Raw genomic sequence first — 26196 nt, 5'->3', positions numbered from 1 at the left:
TGAGGGCATGGGGGTTCACTCTCCGACTTTATCACTCCTGAGCTAATGGCCCTGCTGAAAAGCCAGGTCACGCAAGCTGTGAGCCCGTGTGCTTTGGGGGCACCTCACACTCCCTGAAAGCTCAGGGGTCTGCGGCCCAAGCCCAGAGACTGAAGCAGCCCAGTCCCCGGCTGTGAGGGGTCCTCAGCTAATGATGGAAGCCGGCCGACTTCCACCGCTCGGGAGCCTCGCCTCTCTCGTAGCTTCAGTCCTTCTAGAGACACGGTGGGGGACCCGAGGGGCCGAGAGACCTGAGGCTGCATTCACCCAAGAAGGGGCCTCGGCACCACCCGCAAGCTCGGTACACACCGACGGGGCTGGCACCCGCGGAGCCAGCTTGGGGAGGCCTCGCAGACCGCCCAGCAGTCCCACCAGGTTCCCACGTGGAATCACCCCAGCGCCGCAGAAAGCCCCAGGGACAGAGTGGCCGTAAGTGGCTGTGGGGTTCCTAAAGGGAACACATTCGTTCCGCAGCTATTTATCAAGCACCTACTGCGCACCAGGCCTCGCTCTGAGCACTGGGAGGCAGCTGTGAGCAGAAGCGACAGAAACCCTGTCCTGTGGAGCTGAGTCGCGGGGAGGGACAGGCGGAGATGGGGACGGATAGCAGGCGGCGCCATACTGAGGGGTGTGAGCCTCCGGTCCGGACGCCCAGCCATGGGGCCAGGACGGCGGCTCTAAACAGGACGTAGGGAGAGGACTCACCCTGAAGACTTGATGGTGACATTTGGGGCTTATTTTTACTTTTTATGTTTTCAGACAGGGTCTCACTCTTTTACCCAGGTTGGAGAGCGTTACGTGATCTTGGCTCACTGCAGCCTCAACCTCCTGGGCTCAGGTGATCCTCCCACCTCAGCCTCCCAGGCAGCTGGGACCGCAGGCACTCCCCACCCCACCCGGCTAATTTTGGTTTTTTTCTGTGGAGATGTCTCACTATGTTGCCCAGGCTCGCTGTTTTTTTTTAATGGACAAATAGGATTATCCCCATTCGAGGGGTGCGGCGTGCTGCGCTCAAGTCAGGCGACTGCACAGCCGCCATCTCCACATTTGCCGTTCCCTTGTGTGGGGGCTCGGCTCCTCCACCCAGTTGCTGGCTGGGTCATGGTCAGGTCCATGGTCCTCCCTCAGCGGCACCGGCACCCGCTCCTCTCTTCCTGTGGTTTTGGTCCTTTTTTTTTTTGAGACGGAGTCTTGCTCTGTTGCCCAGGCTGGAGGGCAGTGGTGTGATCTCAGCTCACTGCAACCTCTGCCTCCCGGATTCAAGAGATTCTCATGTTTCAGCCTCCTGAGTAGCTGGGACTATAGGCATCTGCCGCCACCACGCCCAGCTAATTTTTGTATTTTTAGTAGAGATGGGGTTTCATCATGTTGGCCAGGCTGGTCTCAAACTCCTGGCCTCAAGTGATCCGCCCGCCTCGGCCTCCCAAAGTGCTGGAATTACAAGTGTGAGCCCCTGTGCCCGGCCGGTTTTGTGCCTTTAACTAATCTCTCTGGCACTGGAGCTTTGAAGGCCGGAGGCAGTGGAGCATGCAGAGACCTGGGAAGGGCGCCCGGCGTGGGCACCACCTGTGCCAAGGCGCTGAGGGGTGCGTGTGGGGGTGCTGGGAAGGCCAATGTGCTTTGAACCCAGGGGGTGGGCAAGGCGGGTGTCAGGAGCCCTGGGGGGCTTCGTGTTCCCTGGTGTGAGGCCCGAGGACAGGATGCTGTGGCGGGTGGGGGGACCGAGTCCCTGTGGCCTCTGTGCTGGGGGTAGACAAGGAGGCTGAAGCTGCTGGAGGCCACCCCAGAGGCCACTGTGCCAGGTGCTCCTGAAGACAGGCAGGCAGACGATGGAGGACAAGGTTCTGTCCTGCCCCTGGGGAGCTTCCTCCGTTCAGGCCCCTTCCAGCAAAGGGGAGGCCTCCGAGGCTCTTACCGCCCCCCGCACCCCGTGCGGCCCCACCCCCCTCCTTCTCACGAAACCTGGGTGGTCTCAGGTTGAGGTGGGAAGACATCGGCGGAGTGGGAGGGCAGCGGGTGGGATCCACCAGCAAGGCCTCTTCCCACCGCGAACAGAAATCCTGACTCTAGTCTCGAAGACAGAAAGGAAGCCTCGGCTCAGGGGGCTGGAAAACTCCAGGCTGGGCCCCTGGCAGCTCCAGGCCGGCTTTCCTCAGGCAGACGACAGACAGAAACCCAGAAACCACCTGCCACCATGTGAACCTGATGCAGAAACACGGTTCACTCCCTCGGGATGCAAAGGCCAACTTCAGCCAGGCACAGCGGCAGCGCCGACTCCACTGTCCCGGGGAAGGAGCCGGAGCCCTGTGGGTGACATGGGACTATGGCGTGGCGGTGTCCCGGGCCGGGCTGAGCAGCGAGGAGGCTCTGGGTCGCCGGACCGGGCTCAGGGAGACTGGCGTTAGCTGCGTGCTGTGTAATCATCTCAGCGAGGAGGGAGCGGCTCCCTCCTCCCCGGACTCTGGATCTGTCCTGCAGTGGGCAGTCTCCGAGCGGCCGTGAATGATCGGCGATACGGCCTCCCGGTTCTCTCTCTCCCTGGGACTCGGCTTCCTGAAGGCAGAGAGTCGGGGGGAGGGAGGAGCCCCCTGCTCCCCCACGCAAGGGACTGGGCCTCTGGGGTGGGGTGGGCTGACGGGCGGCCCCCGGAGGATGCAGCTAGGGGCCCTGTGAGTGTGGCCGTCTTTGGGAAAAGGGGTCTTTGCAGACGTGATTAAGATAACGGCCTGGAGATGAGAGCAGCCTGGACTAGGATGAACCAGAGTCCAGGGACGACTGAGGGATCCAAGCTCAGCTGGGCAGAGGCTCTGCCCTGTGCGCCCCTGCAGCTGGCACCACCCTCGGCCTCGACACCTTCTCAGCACCGCGGAGTGAATGGGGCAATGCCAGGGCTGCCACTCTTTCTCGGGTGGTGGGGGGGGATTCGGGAGATGAGGCAAGCACAGTGCCCACCCTGGGCCTGGCACACTCGTCCAGCGCAGGAGGCTCAGGGCTGAGGACCTGAGTACGGCAGAGCTTGGGCCACGTGGATCAGACCCATTTGTTCACAGTGATGTCAGCCCGTGGGTGGCATCGGCCTTTTTTTATGGGGTGGATGGGATGGGACAGGGACTGGCTCAGGGCTCTCCAGGGAAACATTAATAGCAGATGGTGGGGACAGGGGTTTAGATGTGGATGTTCATCTAAGGAATTGACTCACCAGGTTATGGGGGCTGAGAATGCTGAGATTGGCCATCGGCTGGCAGGCGCCCAGGAGAGCCAGTGGCGTGAGCTCCAAGCCTGAAGGCAGGGGAGGACCCATGTCCCAGCCCGAATCGAGCAGAGTGTGTGAACGCTCCCTCCGTCGGCCTTTCTGTCCTACTCGGGCCTGCAGGGGACAGATTTAAACACGGCTCCCACCAGAGGCCGTGCACAGACCACCCAGAATCGGGAGAGCAAATGTCCCAGCACCCTCTTCCCTGCCACGTTGACACAAAACCCTCACAAGCAGGACAGCGCGGGGGGACAGGCCGGAGTGAAAGAGCACGTATAGGAAGGCTGGTATTGGTTAAGTGAAACGACACGGAAGGAAGTGAGCATAAAAGGATATGCAGTGACAAACACGTTTCTGCTACGCGTGGGGGTTCAGAAAGCCAGGGGCCGCGGGGTTTTATTAGCTGGGGAGGCTAGCTGGGTTTTTGGTTGTGTGTGTTCTGGGGATGCGTAGAGTGGCGTCTGCACAGCAAGCGGCTGTTTGTAAACAGATTGTTGGTGTGTTGGGGTGCTGGGGGAGGTGGCTGGTGCAGTGGGGCGGGGGGTTCCCTGCACAGAACAAGCACTGGGGGTGGGAATCACAGGGTGAAAAACCTGTTAAGTGTTGGGGTCAGTGGAATAAACCCCCCTCCCCACGGCCATCGTGTAACACACAAGAGAAGTCCCAGAGAGGAGCAGCCTGCACCGGACACAGCCCAGACCCGAACCTTCTCTGTGGGCGGGGTCCCCTGAAAACAGCCCCCAGGAGCCCTGGGACCCACCAGGCCCGTCGGCGGTGCGGGTGCCCCAAGAACGGAGGGCTGGGCCCCTTGGCCTCTCACAGGCCCCTGGCTGGCTGGGCTGCCCGCCTCTGTCGGGAAGGACGTTCACACCCAGTGCCGTCTCCCCACAGGTGTGGCAGTGTGGCGGCAGCATGGAGGTGCTGCCCTGCTCCCGCGTGGCCCACATCGAGCGCACCAGGAAGCCCTACAACAATGACATTGACTACTACGCCAAGCGCAATGCCCTGCGCGCCGCCGAGGTGTGGATGGACGACTTCAAGTCCCACGTGTACATGGCCTGGAACATCCCCATGACAGTGAGTCCCCCACGGGCTGGGAGCTATGGCCACGCCCCAGGGTCAGGGTCAGAGCCACAGCAGGGCTGGGCCAGAGGGAGGCCCCCTCGGGCCCCCCTGCAGGTGTGAGCGGGTGTGTTGACAGGTGTGCACAGGTGCAAGCAGTTGTGTGTGCGGGTGTGAGTGGGTGAGCTGTCTGCCTGCGAAGGAGCCTTCCTCACACTGAAAGAGACCAGCTTACACCCACCCCGTTGTGGTAGATGTTTTTCCTCTCAGCCCACAGCAATTGCCCGTGGTTAGAAGCCAGGGATGGGCAGCCTCTCCCCAACCTGGTGCCGCCGCCTCTGCCAGGGCCTCACTTAGTGCCCTGCACGGCACCTGTCAGCCAGCGCGGCCCCATCCCCTCTGCCCCCCAACCCCAGGCAGCCTCAAATGTCTGGCTGTTTCATGAACGGCTCATACGCTGTGTGGCTTCCCGTCCTCAGCACCACATTTTCTAGGTCACCCCCACCATGGCTGAGTCACGTCCATGGTGTGAACAGGCCCCTTGTGTGGATCCACTCGTCCGTGGATGGACATTTTTGGTTGTTTCCTGTTGGGTTTTGGCCTATGAGTGGCTGACCTGCTTCAAGTTGAGGATTGCTGTTTGTTTTCTAATTTGTAATTTCCCATAAAGAGCCTGAATTCTGGCTTTTCTCAAAGTGCCCCACCCCCACAACCCTAAGAAGGGCAGGTACTGAGATAGGCCGCGACCCATCCCGCCACACCCCAGCGTCTCTGGAAGCACCCCCTTCCTTCCCTGGCCACTGTAGGCGTTGGGTCCCTGAGTTCTGGGAGAACTCATCTTAGAAACAGCCATGTTTTTTGCATCAACCCCAGTAAGAACCAGATCTTAAGTCATGACCTAGTGCGCGCACACACACACGTATATATTTACATCTGTCCACATACAGCGCTTTGCATACATAGCACCAAAGTCATCTTTCTCATTCACAATATACTACTTCTTAAAAATTCCCACTACAGCCCCTAAATTGGTTCACCACCCCTGCTAGAGTGCACCCCAGCGTGTGGGTGACACAGCCTGAAGTGGCCCCAGGCTAGACCATTCACTGTGCAAACCCAGCATCCAGCCCCCAGATCAGGAGCTGTGGACATGTGCACTCGTGTCTGAGAGATGAGAAGAGGGTACCCGGTGCTCCTACAGCCTTGTTTTCCATGAAGTGATACGGAAAACGTGCAGGGTGATGACCTCCCCAAATGTGTGGGCAACTGAGTGAGGGGCTCCAGGCCCCTGGGCAGTGAGGCCAGCAAACGCCTGTCACCTCCGTGTCCAAGGGCCCTGGTGTGAGCCCCTTGGCTGATTAAAGCCTCATAACAAAGCAACAATGAGTTTCTGGCATGATCGTCCCTACTTTACCAATGAGAAACTGAGGTACAGAGAAAGTAGGGGACTGCCCACACACCAGAAGGTGACAGGATTCAAGCCCAGGCCACAAAGGCCAAGTCGTCTGCCCTCCCTGCAAGGCCTGAGCCTGGAGGGCCCCTGGGCAGGGGGCAGGTGCTCCCTCAGGGCTGGCTGTCCGTCAGAGAGTGCTGGTCCCTACAGCCCCTCAGGCCCCACAGTCCCAGGAAGACACAGACACCGCACTCGGCTGTGGGTTGTCACGGCAGAAGACATGGGTCAAAGTCAGCAGAGGGAAGAGACGCCTGGGCAGGGATCAGGAGAGGCCGGGCGCAAGCTCCCAGGTGTCCCCCCCCCCGGGGGGTCCCGTGGACTTGATTCTCCAGCACCCATGCATGACAACACGTGCCAGGCGGGGCCAGCCAGGATCCCCCGAGCCTCAGTATCCAGGGTCCTCACCAGGCTGGTCTTGTGGATATGGCTGACCTCGGTCTCCACCCTCCAGAGGTCAGGCTGATGCTGTGCAGCTAAGGCCAGGTGAGCAGGGCTGTCTTCTCAGGCAGGAGTTTCCTGGGCCCGGTGGGTGTGGATGAGCTGGCTACAGCAGGGGCCGTCTGTCCAGGCCAGGGCTGGTCTCTGGAAGGGTCCTTCCCATCGGGAGCAGCTGCCTCAGACCCTCTGTGGATATTGGGAGGCTGGGGGGGTCCCACCTGGATGGGGCCTCAGCATCTGAATCCCCGGGGGAGGCTGCTCCTGTGAGGGGACTCGGTCCCTGGAGCCCCCCAACCTCATCATGGGGAAGACCCAGGTCATGGGGATGGTGACACTCACGTGTCCTCCCGCCTACTTCTGGCCTTGCAGAACCCAGGGGTGGACTTCGGGGACGTATCTGAGAGGCTGGCCCTGCGTCAGAGGCTGAAGTGTCGCAGCTTCAAGTGGTACCTGGAGAACGTGTACCCGGAGATGAGGATCTACAACAACACCCTCACGTACGGAGAGGTAGCGCCTCCCCCGAGGGCCCCGTTCGGCCCGACACGCCTTCTGCCCTGACTCTCTCGCACACGTGTGCATTCAGGGTGATGCAGACACATCCACGTGCACACACAAGGTGCAGGTTCACATAAACACACACGCACCTGCAGACATGTGTGTCCATACACATCCATTCCTTCACATGGACCTCCCTAGAGGCGGGCAGGTGTGTAGTCACATCCATGCATACACGTGTGTTCACACGCCTGATTCAGACGTACCTACACACTCACATGTCTGTGTACATACGCATACACTCACCTAGATGTGTGTACAGAGACACATTCACAGGCACGTACGTAAATCCATGCAAACACTCATGTACAAGTGCATGCGGACACGAGTATACATTTGCACACAGTTTTGCTCATGTACACACAGAGCTCTTCATACGCAGATGTATGTTTCACTAAGTGCATGAACCCCAAAGGGGCCTGCCCGTGCACAGATAAACATACAAGCCCTTGTTATCAAGGCAAAATAATGTGTGTGTGTGTACACGTCTGTGCATCCACATATGCAGAGCCGTGTTCATACACCACCGTGCATGCATGAAGGTGCCCACACAGACGCACACGACGGGTGATATGCACACCCACACTCACGCAGGCACATCAGCTACTCAGAGACCCCCGTCTCCACTGGCCCCCACATGCACAGCGCTCTGTAAAGCCAGCGAGAAGGTGCTGCTCTTCTCCCCTCTCCCTGGTGCCTCCCACCATGAGACTCAAGCGTCCCAGCCCTGAGCTGGCACTCGGATGGGGCAAGGAAAAGGGTCCCTGGGGTGGATGGTCCTTGCTAAGCCTCCCCTCCCCGCAGCTCCTGGTCCACCCCGAGCTGACTCCAGTCCCTTGGGCACAGAGGTTTCCCAGGCAGTGCTAAGAGTGCATCGGGGCGCCGCCCCTGTCCCCCAGCCTCCCTGTGCTTCTACTCTGCCCACTCCGTCCTCAATTAGCCAAGCGCAGGCACCCCCCACCCAGAGCAGCCGTCACATCCAGACTCTGCTGGGCTTCCTCAACGGTCCCAATTCAAACCTGTGTGACCTCTCGTGGTGGCCGTGCTGGATGGGTCAGCTGCTGCTGCAAACCCAGCAGCCTGGAAACGCGGTGGACAAAAGCAATAAGTGTCTACACTTGCTCACGAGCCAGGGCCACCCAGGCAGTGCTGCTGGCCTGATCCAGGCTGTGCTGATCTCCGATGGGCCTGTTCTGGCGGCTGGAGGTTGGCTGCCCGATGACAACCCATCCCCCAGCAGGCTGGCCCGGGCTTATTCTCAGAGGGCTGTCAGGATTCCTTCCAAGACAGAGTGGAAGCTGGAAGGTCTCCCAAGGGTCCAAGCCAAGGCCAGCCTAGACTGCAAGGCTGGTGAGCGGTCTCTACCCACTCAGTGGGAGCTGCAAGGATGCAGGGAGCAGGTGGCAAGGCAGGGAAGCCACTCCACAGCCTAGGGCCTCCGTCCCTGCTGCTGAGCAGGGCTGACACTGCCGTCCTCAAGCGTCCCCTATTGAGTGATGGCCAAGTCTCCATCTGTGCATGGCAGACACATCCATGTCTCCATCAATGACAAACTCGGTCAGCCACCCCTTCCCAGGCGGTCCAGCAAGTCCCTTCCCAGGCAGCCCACCCAACCAGAGCACCCCACATGCCCCCCTCCTCCTCCCGCGGGCACCTCTTTAGGTGCTGGCTGCAGAGCTGGCTGCGCAAAGTTCCCTGGGGCCGCACCCTCGGGTGACTCTGGACTTTCTCCTGGGGCTTCTGGTTGCAGGTGAGAAACAGCAAAGCCAGTGGCTACTGCCTGGACCAGGGAGCAGAGGACGGCGACCGGGCGATCCTCTACCCCTGCCACGGGATGTCCTCCCAGGTAGGCGGAGCAGCGGCCACCCATGGAGCTCCCAAGGGGAGGACCCCAGGCCACCCAGACCCCACACCCCGGGGCAGAGGCACGGGGCCAGCCTGCTGGGGCATTCTGAGGCCACCAGGCCTGCATTCCAGGGCTTGGAGCAGCCTGAGGGCCCCTCTAGAAGAGGCCTCCCAGCCCGCCCCACCTGGAAGGCAGCAGAACACGGTGAACTGAAAACAGCCTGGGCAGGGTGCAGTGGCTCACTCCTGTCATCTCAGCATGGTGGGAGGCCAAGGCAGACAGATCACTTAAGCCCAGGAATTGAGACCAGTCTGGGCAGCGTGGCGAGACCCTGTCGCTACAAAAAAATACAAAAATTAGCCGGGCATGGTGGGGCCTGTAGTCCCAGCTGCTCGGGAGGCTGAGGCAGGAAGATCACCTGAGCCTGGGACGCGGAGGTTGAGCCGAGATCACGCCACTGCACTCCATCCTGGGCAACAGAGCAAGACCCTGTCTCAAAAAATTAAAAAGGAACCAGGCCTTTGGGGCAGATGGGCTGTGGGTGCATCGCTCCCCCCTCAGTCAAGAGAGACGGCAACAGCACTTAGCACTCAGGGCTGTTGCGTGCTTGAAGTGGAAGTGTGGGCTGCATTGGCCCTGGGGTGGATTAATAGGGAAATAGTGCTGTTAACCTCCAAGCCATCCCTACCTGGGCGGGACTCATCTACAGTGCAGCCGCAGCTGCAGCCCCAGCCGCAGCTGCAGCCCCGCGGAATCACAGTGGTCAGGGGCTGGCCGTAGTGAAGGTCCAGACCATTCTGACCACAACCCCCAGGAGCTGGACGTTTCTAACCCCACGGGAATGCGTGTTCCGCTCACACACGGTGCTGCATGTTACCCAAATTAAACCCGACTCCCGTCCTCCCCTAAATGAGTGGGGCTGTGCTCTGGGTCTGAGCCATGTTGGTGACGTCTGTCCAGGCAGAAGCCCAGCCACCTGTGCAAGCCGGGAGCCTGGCCCTGTGGAGCATCTGGGCGCTGTCCAGCCCACATCCCCACGTGGGCCCTGCCCGGCGGGCCTCTCCCGCCCACAACAGTGTCCCCAGGGTGGGAGGCTCCAAAGTGGCCCCTCAGGGCCCCGTTTGCCGCTCAAGGCAGCTCCACGGCCTGTCAGTGCTCACTGGGGAGAGCCTGGGCCATGGCACCCCCAGGCCTGGACGCTGCTCACCCACGGTCCCGGCGGTCCTGTCCCTAGCTGGTGAGGTACAGCGCTGACGGCCTGCTGCAGCTGGGGCCTCTGGGCTCCACAGCCTTCTTGCCTGACTCCAAGTGTCTGGTGGATGACGGCAGGGGCCGCATGCCCACCCTGAAGAAGTGTGAGGATGTGGCGCGGCCAACACAGCGGCTGTGGGACTTCACCCAGGTCAGCCTCTGGGGAAGGGGGGCCGTGGGGTTGGGGCAGGGCTGCTGGGATCCCTGGGTGCCTCTGCCACTAGAGCCAGCCCATTGGGTGGGAACTGGAGTGCGGCAGTGGGTGCTCAGGGGACGGGGCCTTGGATCAGCTGCTCCCTTTTGGGCCCCGACGCTCACAGAGAGGACAGGTGACTGGTCAGGGCCACACAGCCAGAGAGGGGCTGGGCAGTCTGATCATAGCCCTGCATCTGCCTCTTCCAGCCTCAGGTGCCCAGGGTAGAGGGAGGATTCAGGGAGGGGATGAGGTATGATTCCAACCTGGGCCGCTAGCCCTGCAAGAAAGATGGGAAATCCTTGAAGCTCTGCTGAAGTCAGCCCCTTCCTGGCCCCCCTGGGTGCTGCTGTGATGCTGGGTTTCCATTCAAACTGCCCCAAGAATGAGCATGAGGGCTGAGAGCACGAAGCAGCCTCCCTGAGGTGGGGGGGAGGGGGAACGAGGACGCCTGCACCTGGCTGACTTGGTGTGCCTGTCCCCACAGAGTGGCCCCATTGTGAGCCGGGCCACGGGCCGCTGCCTGGAGGTGGAGATGTCCAAAGACGCCAACTTCGGGCTCCGGCTGGTGGTGCAGAGGTGCTCGGGGCAGAAGTGGATGATCAGAAACTGGATCAAACACGCACGGCACTGACCCCACCTCCGCCCGGACCCCCACAGACCTCAGGAAGGCGCTGGGCCGAGCCGGTGTGGCTGAGTGGCCGGGGTATGCCCGGCAGACACAGCAGGACAGGGCTCTATGTGCGGCCAGGACAGCAGAGGCCGAGGGGCCGGGGTGTCAGCCACTGCATCTAGAGTACAGCTTCTCCTAGGACAGGCGGCTCCACCCAAGGGAGGGCGTCTGGGGACAGTGACGCCAACTCAAACACGTGCCTTCTCCACGGTATCTCCTGGCCAGGCTGCTGGGACAGCCGCCGCCTCTGCATGTACCACAGCCCCCCACGCCCCATAGGGAGGCCAAGCCCCGGACCACGTGCCAGGCTGCACCCCGGCGTCTTCCACCCACAGGCCTCCCATGCTCCAAGCAGCCTCCCCCAGCACTTGCGGCTGCTCAGCCCTCCAACCAAGACCTAAGTCACACATCATAATGCAGCTCCTTGTGGTCTGGTAAGAGGGGTGCTGGGGGACATGGACGGCGACAAACCTGAGGCCGTGTCTAGGAGGCTGGCACGACTGCTTCAGCAGAGACCAAATAAAGAGAGGATTAGGCAGCAATGCTGTGTGTGTCTTCCTGGGAGCCGAGCTGGGGGTTGGGGCCCGGTCCCTCCTCTCTCCCAGGCACCTGGGCCCTGCCACAGCCCAGCCCCTTGCCTGTTTTAATGAATACAGTTTTATTGGTGCCCAGCCACGCCCATTTGCTTACTATTGTCTGTGGCCACCGCTGTGGGGCTCTTGGTGCAGAGTCGAGCCATGGCCACGTGGCTCACAAAGCTGCAGATGCAGACTCTGGCCGATTAGGAAATCATTGGCTGATGCCTGTGCTGGGATGTGGCCTGGCAGGTGGCCTCACGTGTGCAGACAGACCATGAACCCGATGCAGCCAGAAAAATGGAGGACAGCACGTCCCCTGCAGCCACACATGCAGCCGGAGGCCGTCAGCCTGAGAACTCACCCGAACAGAAAACCAAAACCACGTGTTCTCACTTATCCATGGGAGCTGAATGCTGGGTGCACATGACGCGGAGAGGGAACAGCAGACGCCAGGGACTCCAGAGGGGCAGGTGAGAGGAGGACGAGGGCTGGAAAACCACCTGTTGGGAGCTGCGTTCACTCCCTGGGTGATGGGTTCGTTAGAAACCAAAACCTCAGCAGCAAGCTATATACCCACATAACAAACCCACACATGTACCCATGAATCTAAAATTTTTAAAAGCCAGGCACGGTGGTTCACACCTGTAATCCCAGCACTTTGGGAGGCTGAGGTGGGTGGATCATCTGAGGTCAGGAGATTGAGACCATCCTGGCTAAGGTGAAATCCCATCTCTACTAAAAATACAAAAATTAGCTGGGCGTGGTGGCAGGAACCTGTAATCCCAGCTACTCAGGAGGCTGAGGCAGAATAGCTTGAACCCGGGAGGTGGAGGTTGCAGTGAGCCAAGATCAAGCCACAGCACTCCAGCCTGGGCAACAGAGCAAGACTCTATCTCAAAGAAAAAAAAAAAATGGGCAGGTGCCAAATTTGGCAAGTCCAGGCTCCGAGTCTCCAGGGAGTGAGGACGCTGACCCGTTGTCACCGGTCGGAGTTCAGCCTGCGGGGACACTTCACTGTCCACTAGCCCAGAGTTCAGCCTGCAGGGACACTTCACTGTCCACTAGCCCAGAGTTCAGCCTGCGGGGACACTTCACTGTCCGCTAGCCCTGAGCAGAGGCGATGGGGCTGGGGACACTTCACTGCTCTTTCCAAAGCCTGCGGGGGCACATGTTCCTCCCCCAGCACCCTGCCTGCTGGGGTGCCCACCCACCACACGGCCCCTCTGCTCAATGCCTTCCTCTGGGACTCCCCAGTCGTTGCTTCCTGTTCTCGTAAGAAGCCCTGAGGGGTCCCAGTTTCTCTGTTCTCAGCAGAGATTTCTCCCAACCCCAGCCCAAGCCTCAGCCCTCTGTCTAGTCCAGACCTTGCCCAAATTCTAAGATCATGGAGGCAAAACATGGGCAGTGAGTGAGGCCCCAAAAGTGAGTGGCTTACCAGGGACTCCCCCACCCCCAGCCAGACTCACAGGAGTCCAGAAGTTTCCCAGGTGAAGAATGTGCAGCGTCCCTTAGCTTGCAACATGCAGCGCCTGTAGTTTAGACCAAGAAGATGGCAGGTACAAACTCGGCTCGCTCACACACCAATTCATTAGGCAAATTGACAGGCAAGTCAAAGCTGGCTGGTTCATAGCCCACACAGGATCCCACGGAAAACCTGACGCCTGGAAAATTACTCTCGAATCCTCAGTAGAACTCCCACCCTCCAGGGAGGTGAGTGTTCCCTCCCACTGAGGGAAGCCTACAGCTTCGCCGCCTCATCTGGCCCAGCCCCTCCTCCCTGGCACCAGGAGGAGTCCCGAGGGGAGCGTCTGGGATGGCAGATCCCTGCGGGGCAGCGGAGGTGAGGTGCTGTCCACGCTGTCTGGACAGGAGACTCTTCAACGGGCATGACCTTGACTTGACAAACACTCTGCTTCACCAAATACACCCTCAAGTGTCCTTATTTCCCTGACTATTCCCTTCTGTCCTTACCTGCCTAAGTGGCCACACGCCTCTCAAGAACTGCCCCTGTTCTGGAGAAAGTGCCCAGGGATCCTAGAGATCATGTAATCCAAAGACCTCCCCACCCTTGCATGGGTGGGGCAGAGCTGGAGACGTCCCAATGTCCGCCGCTGCCATTGCATCTGCTGCCACACAGTGTCACTGTTGAAGATGGTCCCTGCGCGGCTGCGTGGCCAATACTCGGCCGTGGCCACTAGGACGTCCTTGCTGGCCTAGACTCACGCCTGCCTCACAGGGGTGCCCCACATGGGGACCAACCATACCTGTTTAAGTCACAGTGACATGCTGATGTAGATTGGATGTTTGTCCCCTCCAAATTTCAGGTAGAAATTTAACCAACATGGAGGTGGTGCCTGCTGAGACGTGTTTAGCTCACGGGTGGATCCCTCATGAACAGTCCGGCACTGTCCTCATGGTAACTAACGTCCACTCTAGTAGTTCCTGAGGGAGCTGGTTGTTAGAAGGGTCCTGGCACCGCCCTCCCTGCTCCCTCCCTCACCACGTCCCCTCTGCTCTGAGAAGAAGCTCCCTGAGGCCTTCCCAGAAGCAGATGCTGGTGCCAGGCTTCCTGTAGAGCCTGCAGGGCCATGAGCCAATTACACCCCTTTTCTTCACGAATTACCCTGTCTCAGATGTTCCTTTATATGAATAGCAAAATGCCAAACGGATGGAGACACGCACTTGCCCTGACCCCAGCACAGTCCCTGGGCTCAGGAAAACGTGCAGTGCCATCCGTGGGCTGTGCCGCCCGTGGGCTGTGCTGAAGCCACCGTGATCCCCTAAACCCTTTGACACATGTGGACACGTCCCTTCCTGTAAGGCACAATCACTCCTCCTCATGGACTTCTGTGTCCTGTTTCGTAACCATAGGTCCTTGGTTGGGGCCACCCCAATTGTATCAGGTGGGATCCAACCAGTCAAACAAAAGGGATTTAATATGGAGGACCAATTGTCCAAGTGAGGGAAGAGCTGAGGCTTTGACCAGGCTCACAACTGCCGAAACCCCCTACCAACACCCACAGGCTGGAAGGCCTGGGAGCTGGGATTCCAGCGGTCAGTGGGGGGCCCACAGCAGGCAACTCCAAGCTCGGAGACTGCGGGTTGGTCGCCTGAAACGGTCCGTGGTGGAGAGACAGACAGAGAAACAGACACCATGGTTGGTGATGCTACACGCCACGGCTGTGCTTCCAAGAGCCTGTTGTCAGACACTGGCCAGCACACCCCCAACTCGCTCTCCCACAACCCCCAGACGCAGAGCATCGCCCCAGTCCAACGGACGCGACCGAGACGCAGAGCACCTCCCCAGTCTAACAGATGCGACTGAGACAGGACGCAAAGGTCTACAGAAACGCCAGCTCCTGTCCCAGTTACTCGGGAAAACTGCTGGCAACAATTCTCTTCTCCTTAGAGGAGGGAGGACAGAGGAGGACAACGGAGGACAGAGGAGGACAAGGGAGGACACAGGAGGAGGACGAGGGAGGGAGGAAGATGTTTATATACGGCTGAAATTTTAATCCCATTTAATTCTTCAAATACCTTAAGTAGTACTGAGCCCTCCTGTGCCCACTTAAGGAGAAACAGAGGCTCGGAGGAGTAAAATGACTCAATACAAGACACACGCGTCACAGAGGCGGACCCAGGGGGTCCCACCCAGATCCATGTGACCCCAAACCTGCGACCTTCAACACTGCCTGGCTGCCCAGTATTTTTTTCTTTTTAAACAGTCATGTTTTAAATGACAAGGGTACAAGCAAATAGAATTTAATAAAACTTAATAGCCGGCCTGCTTCTCCCATTGATTCAATTAAAATCTGGTTCTGCAGCAGATTTAGAAAAATCCACATCATCTGTTTGACACGGTTCATTGGCACCTGACAACCAGGGCTCGGAGCGGCCGTTACGGGAGCAGGCGCTCCTGGTGGAAGCAGTGAACACACACACATGTCATTCTTCTCTTTTCTGTGCTCTTGTTAGAGATCATGGGCATCCGAATTTAATTTTGCCTCTAATAAAAATGCCCATCGCCTGATGAGTCTCATTTATGGCTCAGACTGACTTTAAGAGTGGGTACCACAGGAAGCAGCGTGCGGCGGGGGGGCCTGTCCCCAGGAGCGGGGCAGCCTCGAAGGGCCCCAGCAGGGGTGCAGGCCGGGCTGGTGTTGACCAGGGGCCCAACCACACAGAGCGTGGGGGTCTCCCAAACACTCCATCGTCATCACAGGCAAGTTTAGCTCTGGTCGAAGCAAGGGGAAGGTGAAGGGCAGACTCCAGGGCGGGGGCCCCGCTGAGAGGGCTGCAGGGACAGCTCTGGGTTCTGCAGAGAGGGGCAGCAGCAGACACACCTGGGCGCCCTCTCCTCACCGGGCAGCTTTGGGGAAATTACTTTCTCCTTCTGAACTGCATTTAATTCAAACAAGAAATAATAAGGGCTCCAAAGCTTTGCTTTGAGGATTAGGAAAAAAGCACATCATAACTGTTATATTCCTGGGTGGTTTTGATTTTTTTTATTTGCTTCTTGTATTTCCTAAATTTTCTGCAAAGAAACTTGTCTGCAACGAAGGATAATTGGCTCTTTTGTTTATTAATATTCATTTGACACCCACTGCACAGCGGGCGCTCTCCCTCACATCAGCGGCCCTTTCCCCAGCGGAGTGCAGTGCCCAGCTTCCAGCCCCGAGACACAAGGAGGGCTTCTAGAGGAATCACCGTCCACGCTGCCACTGCTGTCCGGCGACCAGGCCCCCGTGCTGGAGCTCACTGGCCGGCCCGCGGGCTGCATCTCACACCACGTCCTCCCCACCTGCCAGGCACTGGCTCACCAGCCTGCCGGGCCTGTGACTGCCCCAGTCCCAATCACAAGGCCCTCCCATGTTTGTGCCCAGCGCTGCCGTAACACAGGACCACAGCAGGTGGCTTCAGACGGCAGAACTGATTCCCTCACAGTCCCAGAGTCCAAGGCCCAGGTGCCAGCCCGGCTCCCTTTGAGGGCTCCGGGGCTCCTCCCACCTCCTCCCTCGCTGGGCCTGACCCGTCTCTGCTGCCGGTGGCCTGTTCCCCACCCCACCCCCATGTGTGTCCTCACGCCTGCATCCTCTCGTCACCTTATGGGGACACCAGCCTCGGATTCAGGGCCCACCCTGCTCCAGGGTGGCCTCATCTTAACGTTCCATCGGCTAAGGCCTTCTCTTTAAATAGGTCTCATTCGGGGGTTCCGGGTGGACATGAATTTTGGAGAGACAGCCCATGACCACCTCCTATTGCCCAAACAGGCCCAGAAACTTCCCCGAGTCCTCCAAGGTACAGAGCTGTGCTGAGGTCTGTGGGGAGAAGAGAAAGGCTGACCTGCCCCGCTGGACACGTGCTATCCCCGAGCCCCGAAGTCCATCGCCAGAACGGCCCCCGGACATGTGCGTGGCGAATAAGCACACGGAAAGGCACAACGTCAGCAGGCACCGGGGGCTGCAGAGGAAAGCCACGGCGGCCGCACTGGCTAACGCACCCACGGGCAGCACGGGCGAGCCTCGGAGCGCCCCAAACGCCCACCCGCTGCTGGCGGGATCATGAAAGGATACGGGCACTTGGAGCCACCGTGGGTCACCACCTCTCCATAACCACCTCTCTATAAAGGTAACTCACAGCACCCCGGCCCGGCAATCCCACACCTGCATTCACCCAAGGGGCATGAAGACACGTCCCCAAAGACGTACAGTAAAATACTCATAGCGGCTTTATTCACAACAGTCCAGAGCTGCAAGCAGCCCAGTGAGTGAGCCCCCAAGTGAGGGGCAGCCTCTGCGGGGCCTGTGTCCGAAACGGCTCTTGGCGGAGAGGAGGAGCGGCCGCGCGGCAGGAGAAAGCCTAAGGGGCCAGGGCGCAGGGAGCCGGCCCGGGCAAGCGCACACCCGCCCCTGGAACCCGCACAGCCGGTCACCCCCCGCCCAGCAGGGTCAGAGCCGAGGCTGCCCGTGACCGCGTGAGCCGGACGGAGAGCACAGGATCTGTCTGGATTTTCTTTGCAAAGTCCTGGGAATCTAAAACTACGTCAAAGTAAAAAGATTTTTTGTTTTTGTTGTTGCTTATTATACTTTAAGTTCTAGGGCACGTGCGCACAACGTGCAGGTTTGTTACATATGCACACGAGCTTCGGAGGGGCTGTGCAGATAAGCGGCTGCCTGGGGCCGGGAGAGGCGCCGGGGACAGGTGGAGACGCCGCTGGAACATTCATCACACCCCGCGGAGCTGCACCCGAGAGACCGGCGCCCACCGCACGGGACCTGCGCGCAATGATTTAAAAGGGAAAAGGGCCGCTCCAGGCCCCGCCCTGGACTCCTCCGTCGCTGCGTCTCCTCCTCCCTCCGGCCGTGGGCGCCTCCGTGCTCCGTCCACGGAAGGACAGGCCGCATCCCCACCACACCCCGCCCCTCACACTATGCCGGGCAGTTCCCTCCGAGCCCCGCTGGGACAGCGTCTACACCGCACACACCACAGACAAGCCAGAGAACGGTGCCTGCACCGGACACATCATAACACCAGCACAGAACAGCGTCCACACCGCACACCCCACAGGTGAGCCTAGGGAGCTGTGTCTACACTGCAGACGTCGGCCCGAGCACACACATCTTCATGTAGGCTCGGCAGAGGGGGAAAAACACCTCCCCGAGGGTGGAAGAGTCGCGGCCAGCAGACAGATGGATGGACGGACGGATGGACAGACACAGGCGAACAGGCAGCCCAGGGGTGAGCTGAGCCGGTCCAATGGGCCAGGACCCGGCTCCGTGTGCCCTTCACAGTCAGGATGACAGAACCCCATGGAATATGAAAAATGCCGGGAGACAGACCCCGGGGGCACAGCCCCTCACCGGGCGGGGAAGCCGCCAGAGGGAAGCTCAGCTCCAGGTGCGCACCCCCCCCACCCCCGCCGGGCAGGGAGGGACCCCACCTGCACCTTCAGGCGGTGCTCAAGATGGGGACAGGGTGAGCTGCAGAACTAATTTCATCTCTGGAATAAAATGGAATGATGGGTTTGTATGAAATCAGGACAGAGCTGGGGAGGTGGCGGAGTGGGGATGGGAAGAGGGCAGAGCAGTGGGCTCATTCCTTGGAACCAGCGTCTCCTGGCCTGGCTTAGTCACTGAGGGAAGCTTCTCTGTGCACTGAGCTTGGCTGCCCAGAGAGCAGCCCCACCCCCCCTCCTGCTCCTCCTCCTCTCTCTCCTCTCCCTCCTCTACCTCTCTCCCTCTCCCAACTTCTAATCCCCCCTTCCTTCTCATCTCCCCCATCCCTGCCCCCCACCTCCAGCCTGACTCTAACGCTGCACTGGCCTTTAGTGTCTCAGAACACAGCAGTTGCTGGACAGAATCCCACGTGCCACGATGGGTCCACACACAACATGTGAACTAAACCACCCGAAACGCAGCAGGTTAAAGCAGCACTGGGCTCCTGGTCCTCACAATTCTCTGGGTCCATGGGGGCTCCCTGGGCTGGCTCATGGGCAGCCATGGTCACCAGCAGGGCTGGCCAGGCCGGGCAGCAGACGGCTCCTTGCAGCTGGCAGGTGGGGCTGGCCGTCGCTGCGGCCTGAGCTCTCCTCCGCACGGCCTCCTGCCTTAGTTTTCTGTTTCTGATGAGCCCCGTACCTAGCGGCTCAGAGCAACGCCAGTTCATCTCCTCGCAGCTTCCATGGCCAGGAGTCAGCCACGGTGTGGCTGGATTTGCCACTCAGGGCTCACAGGCTGGAGTCCAGGTGCCGGCAGGGCAGGTGCCGTTCTGCAGGCTCTGGGGAAGAACCTGCCTGCAGGCTCATGGGGGGCCTGGCAGCTCTGGGGGCCTATAGCAGCAGGGCTGAGGTCCCGGCCTCCTTGCAGGTTGTCAGCCGGGTCCCCTCTCGGCTCCTGAAGGCTGCTGGCATCTTCCTCTCAGGGGCCCTTCCCATCTTCCAACCGGAAACAGCATGGCCAGTTCTCCTGGCTCTGAGGGGCTAGTGAGTAGGCAAGACCACCCCGATGACCCCCCTTTTGAGTTAAACTGTGCCACACAGGGCACGTCCTCACATTCCAGGGCTCCTGCGGAGAAATTCCGCACGCCACCCTCACCTTCCTGTAGGTCAGGCCCGTTCCTTCTGCGGTGGGCGTGGGGCACTGTTTCAGGAGAGCCACAGCCCAGTGGAGAGGCGTTTTAAGGCCCCACACCCCTTCCACCACGTTCTACCAAGCACGGCAAATCAAAGGCCACCGAGACCCAGGGCCTAGGGACACAGACCCATCCTGGGAGGGGAGGTGCCGCCCAGTCACAGTCCCACCAGTGCATGGACACAGGGAGGAGAATCGCCAGGGCTCCGGGGTTGGTGAATCCGGCAGCCCGCCCTCTGCCCCAGTGAGTCCCTTCCCCTCTCATAAAACCACATTCTCCCCTCCCTAGACCACCAGAGCCCCATCTGATTAAGGCATCGAGATCAAAGCTCAGCAGAGGGCGGCTCATGATGGGCAGCTCAAAAAAATAAACCCATCAATCAGAGTCCGTGTTCCTGTGACCGGCGGCGGGTGCAGATGCAGAGGAGGCTTCTCAGCGTGGTTCCTCCTCCTCTAGGAACCTGCCACCCCGCTCAAGCCTGACACAGGCTGGGACAGCCAGGACGGCCGCAGCAGGGGCAACACGAGGCACATCGACATCCCAAGGCCCCCGGGCCTGTCACCAAGTCCCGGCTTGGGGAGTGTCCCCTGGCCACACTGGTCCTGCTCCGGGCAGGCTCCCTGCTGCATGGATCAGTTCCGGCTTGGGGAGTGTCCCCTGGCCACACTGGTCCTGCTCCCTCCTGTGTGGTCTCCTAGGCACGTGGCTTCTCCCTCCGGGGCCCAGGCTCTGGTGTGAGCTGCTTTTTCCGTAGGAGACGCCCGTGCTTGCAGCTCACGCCTTTGTCTGGTGCCCTGGCCTCACACCTATAGGAACTGGGTACCTGGGGGCCTCTTCATCTTTACTTGTCTCAGCTTAGAGAAGCCCAGCTACACTTCCTCCATGCCTGGATTCATGCACGGCCCCACAGGGTGAGGCCTGGACACCCTCACGGGCACTGGGGCTCCACGGATGCAGAAGGCAGCCCGGCCCGGTAGCTCGGTGGTCTGAGATGGAGGTGGAGTAAGACAGAGCGACAAAGACTGCGTCCTGGAGGCAGGCTCCAAGCCTCCCTGAGCTCAGAGAGCCCGCGTGCGCCAGGAAGCCACACCTGCAGGACCCGAGTTGGAACTCAGAGGCTGGTACAGCTGCGGTGCTTGTCGTGTAGATAAGGATGGCCTCCTCTGGCGGCCAAAGTTAATTAAACTGACAATCTTGATAAGCTGCACAGTTAACTGCTCGGGGACAAAGACGGGAGCCTTGTTTGTGGTTTCTTGTTCTTTCCTGTGCCCCACAGTCATTTTAAATTAAATTCAATGGCTTATCTGTGCTAACCCAAGCTGACCAGCTGGTATTTCCTGGGCGGCAAAGCAGTGGCTGACCGGCCTGCGCCCTGCACGCGCTCCCCATCAGAGCATGACGTCACCGGGCCACGCTTACAGAGCTTTGAAGATGGATTTCAAAACTGTTATCATTTCCCCCTTAACGGGCATAGTTCAGTGAGATCTGACTTTTTCCCTTTCTAACCTCAGAACGTGGCCTTCCTGGGGGTGTCCAGTGGGTGGTCCCGATGTCCCCACAGAAACGAAAGCGGCCTCCTGGGCAGTGCTCATGCCTCTGTCTCTCTGTCCGGCTTTGGGGACTGCAGGAAGCAAGAGGTCCTGTGCTCAGCAGCAAAGTCGACGCCAGGGCTCAGCTGACTGCAGCCCTCCCTCCCTCCCACCGACTCCGACCGTGGCTCAGAGGGAGGTCAGAAGCCGTGAAGGGAACAGGGAAAATAGTAATTACTGAGTCTGACCCAATGAAGACACGGGGACTTGCTACATATCCAAAAGAAACAAAATAACACAGCAGCTCTTCAGATGTGTAAGAAAAGGAGGGAGGGAGGGAGGAAGGAAAGAAGAAAGAAAAAGAAAAGGAAGGAAGGGAGTGGCGGAGGGAGAGAGAAAGAAAAGAAAGGGAAAGAAAAGAGAGGAAGCAGAGGTTGCCACAAGACTAAGAGCCATTCATTCCAGAAGAAAACAGCCCCAGGAATCGAAGAGCACTTCGCAGGCACCTCTCACTTCAGAAGAATCAAAGCCAGTAAACTTTTAACAGAAGACCACGGGGTTTAGGTGACAAAACTGAAGAATGGAATGAAAACAACCGATCACAGCGCTGAATAAACGAAAGAATGCCCAAAAAACACCAAGATAAAACGAGAAAACCCAGATGAGAGGAAACTAGACTAAGCGCAGCTGAAAACTGAGCTGCCGACGATTAAAAAATGCTTGTGGCGGGGACGCTGATTCGAGATGGTTTTTAGTTTTTGACACAAGGTCTTGCTTTGTCACCCAGGCTGGAATGTAGGGCACATTCTCAGCTCCCTGCATCCTTGATCTCCTGGGCTCAGGAGATCCTCCCGCCTCAGCCTCCCAGGTAGCTGGGACCACAGGTGCATGCCACCACGCTGGGCTCATGTGTTTTTGGAGAGATTGGGTCTCACTGTGTTGCCTGGGCTGGTCTCAAACTCCTGGGCTTGACCAATCTACCTGCCTCAGCCTCCCAAAGTGCTAGGATTACAGGCATGAGCCACAACACCCGGCCAAAAAATGTTTTAATACATAGGGTGAAGCAATAGAAAAAATGACAATGAATTATTCGGAATACACACAAAGATAAGTCCGCACAGGGAGAAGAGTGCCCCTAAGAAAGAAAACCACAAAAGTAAAACGGGAGAGCTACTTAAAGCTATCATACAAGAAAATTCACCTGACCTGAAAGAAGGATTAATCTGTACATTGAAATAGGCTCTGTTTCAGGAAAAGATGATACAGAATTTTATATTGGCACATGATCCAGGTGGAATAAATACAGCCAGACCCTGACAAGAGGGAAGTCAGCCCCAGGCATCACGCCAATTCTTGATGTCAAAAGTCAATGAAGGCCGGTCATGGTGGCTCACGCCTGTAATCCCAGCACTTTGGGAGGCCGAGGCGGGCGGATCACAAGGTCAGGAGATCGAGACCATCCTGGCTAACACGGTGAAACCCCGTCTCTACTAAAAATACAAAAAATTAGCCGGGCATGGTGGCGGACACCTGTAGTCCCAGCTACTATGGAGGCTGAGGCAGGAGAATGGCGTGAACCCAGGAGGCAGAGCTTGCAGTGAGCTGAGTGCCACTGCACTCCAGCCTGGGCGACAGGGCGAGACTCTGTTTCAAAAAAAAAAAAAAAAGTCAATGGGATGGGTCTTCTGCTCCTGGGAAGATAGAGCAGAGGTATTTTTCTCTATTCATCTCACTAAGTATGGCATAAAACTCTATATGAGAAAACTTAGGACACTGCAGGGCGGAGAGAAGAAAGCAGGCTGGCTAGGGACCTCAGGACCCAAAGGATCACGTGGTGGTGAAGGCCTTGGATTTTCTTCTTGCTTCATTGATCCCATGCTTGGACTTGAAGAAGTTGGTAATCCAGAAACAACAAGAAGCAAAAAAAATTAAAAAGCTCGGAGCACGAGCCTAATCAATACAATCATCAAAGCTCCCACCTCAAGAAACTACAAAAGAGGAGCAAAATCAACCCAATGCAAGCAGACAGAAGGAAAGAAAAAATGACAGAAGGAAAGAAAAAATGACAGAAGGAAAGAAAAAATGACAGAAATCATGGAAAGCAAAGCAGAGGAACAATACAGAAAGTCAAAGAGCTGGTTTCTTTAAAAATATGTAAATGGACGAACCTCTAGCAAAAATGACCAAAAAAAGACACACATCCCAAGTATCAGGAATGAAGGAGACACACACCAACCCCACAGATAAAAACATGAAAAGAACAAGGGCAGCCGGACACGGGGCTCACGCCTGTGATCACAACACTCTGATATAAATGTGAAAAGAACAAGGGCGGCTGGGCACGGTGGCTCACGCCTGTGATCACAACACTGATATAAATGTGAAAAGAACAAGGGCGGCTGGACACGCGGGCTCACACCTGTGATCACAACACTGATATAAATGTGAAAAGAACAAGGGCGGCTGGACACGGGGGCTCACGCCTGTGATCACAACACTCTGATATAAATGTGAAAAGAACAAGGGCAGCTGGACACGGGGGCTCACGCCTGTGATCACAACACTGATATAAATGTGAAAAGAACAAGGGCGGCTGGACACGGGGGCTCACGTCTGTGATCACAACACTCTGATATAAATGTGAAAAGAACAAGGGCGGCTGGACATGGTGGCTCACGCCTGTGATCACAACACTGATATAAATGTGAAAAGAACAAGGGCGGCTGGACACGCGGGCTCACGCCTGTGATCACAACACTCTGATATAAATGTGAAAAGAACAAGGGTGGCTGGACACGAGGGCTCACGCCTGTGATCACAACACTGATATAAATGTGAAAAGAACAAGGGTGGCTGGGCACGGTGGCTCATGCCTGTGATCACAACACTCTGGGAGGCCGAGATGGGAGGATCACTTCAGTCCAGGAGTTTGAGACCAGCCTGGGCAACATAATGAGACCCTTTTTATACCAAAAAAAGTTTTAAAATTAGCCAGGTGGTACCTGCCTGTAGTCTCAGCTACTTTGGAGGCTGAAGTAGGAGGATCACTTAAGCCCAGGAGATTGAGGCTGCAGTGAACTATGATTGCACCACTGCACTCTAGCCTGGGTGACAGAGTGAGACCCTATTTAAAAAAAAAAAAAAAAAAAGAATAAGGAAATATTTGACAACCCAGTTGAAATAGACCAATTCCTTAGAAAACACAGCAGACCACAACCTACCCAACATGAACCAGACAGTGTGACTATCCCTGTAACTATGAAGGAAATGAAATACATAATTATAAAACTCCTAATAAAGGAATCTCCAAGCCCAGATTGTTTGGAAAATTTTACCACACATTTAAATAAACATTTACCCCAATTCTATGCAACTCTTCCAGCAAATAGAAAAGTAGAGAACACTTCCTAGTTCATTTTATGGATTAATAGTACCCAGATACCAAAACTAGATAAAAATCATACCAAAAAAGAAAATCAGACCAGTATCTCTTATGAATATAGAGCAAAATCCTTAACAAAATGTTAGCAAATTCTGCAATATATGAAAAGAATCATATGCCACGTACGAGATGAGTTTAACCTGGGGACACAAGTCTGGTTCAATTATTTTTAAATCTGTCAATATAATCCACAATTCTAACAGGCTCAAGAAAAAAATCACACAATCTCACAGAAAAAAAGCATGTGATAAAATTCAACATGGATTCACGACCAAAACTGTCAGAAGGAACAGAGAGGTGCTTCCCCAGCTCGATAAGGAGCATTGACAAAAATATCCACAGCTGGCATCTTACTCAACAGTGAGAGAAGACCGCTTTCCCCAAGATGAGGAGCACAGCCAGGGTGAGCATGTCACCACGCTCTCTCAGCCCAGCACTGGATCTCTCATCACCGGTGCCATGATGCCAGGAAAGAAAATAAAAGGCGTCTGGCTGGAAAGGAGAAAGTGGCACCATCTGACACTCATGCTCAGCCCCCACACTGGCTGGGTGAAGAGCACTAACCAAGAATATTCTGACCAGAATGACTCTCGGGACACTTGTGAGATGGGAAAGACTCCCAGAGGCTGGAAGTTGTGGTGACAAGAGCTTGAAGCCACCAGGGGCTACCACACAGGCCCAAACATGGAGCCAGACCAGAGAAAGCAGAGGTGGCCGTTTGACCCTGGATCAAGCCACACCTGAAGGCAGTTACCAATAGAAGTCAACAGACTCCCAATTGCCTGAATCAGTTTTGGTTTGTTTTTCTGTCACTAGGAACCCAATGACTCCTAAGTAACATAAAGGGGGATGGTTTGGTGTTTGGAGGAAGAGCGAGGCCTCGGGGGGGACGTTTTCTGTTGTTGTTAGGATGGAAGGTGTGAGCTATTTGTCAGCTGAAAGGGAGCAGTGCCTGGGAGAGGCAGATGCAAGAGGCTCTCAGGGAATGCAGTTAGAGGAGAAACAGCAGCCACAGAGAGTGAGAGAAGGAGAGGAACACCAGGGAGACACAGGGACACCTGGCCCTGCTCCTGTTCATCTGAGGACAGCCACGCGGCCCCACGCACCGTTCACCCGAGGACAGCCACGCGGCCCCACGCACCGTTCACCCGAGGACAGCCACGCGGCCCCACGCACCGTTCACCCGAGGACAGCCACGCGGCCCCACGCACCGTTCACCCGAGGACAGCCACGCGGCCCCACGCACCGTTCACCCGAGGACAGCCACGCGGCCCCACGCACCGTTCACCCGAGGACAGCCACGCGGCCCCACGCACCGTTCACCCGAGGACAGCCACGCGGCCCCACGCACCGTTCACCCGAGGACAGCCACGCGGCCCCACGCACCGTTCACCCGAGGACAGCCACGCGGCCCCACGCACCGTTCACCCGAGGACAGCCACGCGGCCCCACGCACCGTTCACCCGAGGACAGCCACGCGGCCCCACGCACCGTTCACCCGAGGACAGCCACGCGGCCCCACGCACCGTTCACCCGAGGACAGCCACGCGGCCCCACGCACCGTTCACCCGAGGACAGCCACGCGGCCCCACGCACCGTTCACCCGAGGACAGCCACGCGGCCCCACGCACCGTTCACCCGAGGACAGCCACGAGGCTCCACGCACCGTTCACCCGAGGACAGCCACTCGGTTCCATGCACCGTTCATCTGAGGACAGCCACGCGGCTCCATGCACTGTACTCTGTGTGTGCGC

The 26196-nt window shown here is 57.8% G+C and overlaps 1 protein-coding gene and 1 long non-coding RNA gene across 3 annotated transcripts in view; one reads left to right on the top strand and one right to left on the bottom strand.

Annotated features, from left to right (window-relative positions):
• The window catches only part of GALNT9 (polypeptide N-acetylgalactosaminyltransferase 9), a 129592-nt gene extending 118287 nt beyond the window's left edge, over positions 1-11305 (top strand). For both annotated transcript variants that reach the window (XM_054444830.2, XM_054444832.2), the window contains 5 exons: positions 4184-4369; positions 6615-6752; positions 8551-8646; positions 9881-10048; positions 10578-11305. In XM_054444830.2, coding sequence (XP_054300805.1) covers positions 4184-4369; positions 6615-6752; positions 8551-8646; positions 9881-10048; positions 10578-10724 — 735 coding nt within the window. In that variant the 3' untranslated portion in view covers positions 10725-11305. The remainder of the gene's footprint in view (positions 1-4183; positions 4370-6614; positions 6753-8550; positions 8647-9880; positions 10049-10577) is intronic.
• Positions 7820-9119, bottom strand: LOC129010517 (uncharacterized). Its single transcript, XR_008493015.2, has 3 exons — positions 9065-9119; positions 8455-8983; positions 7820-8312 (listed from the first exon to the last, which is right to left on the bottom strand). It is a non-coding gene; the product is annotated as an uncharacterized LOC129010517 (long non-coding RNA).
• Positions 11306-26196: the final 14891 nt, after the last annotated feature.

The sequence above is a fragment of the Pongo pygmaeus genome, chromosome 10 (genome assembly GCF_028885625.2).
Source record: "Pongo pygmaeus isolate AG05252 chromosome 10, NHGRI_mPonPyg2-v2.0_pri, whole genome shotgun sequence".
NCBI classification, from domain to species: domain Eukaryota; kingdom Metazoa; phylum Chordata; class Mammalia; order Primates; family Hominidae; genus Pongo; species Pongo pygmaeus.
The sequence above is the reverse complement of the archived record's forward strand: the minus strand, read 5'-3'. Positions and strand labels throughout refer to the sequence as shown.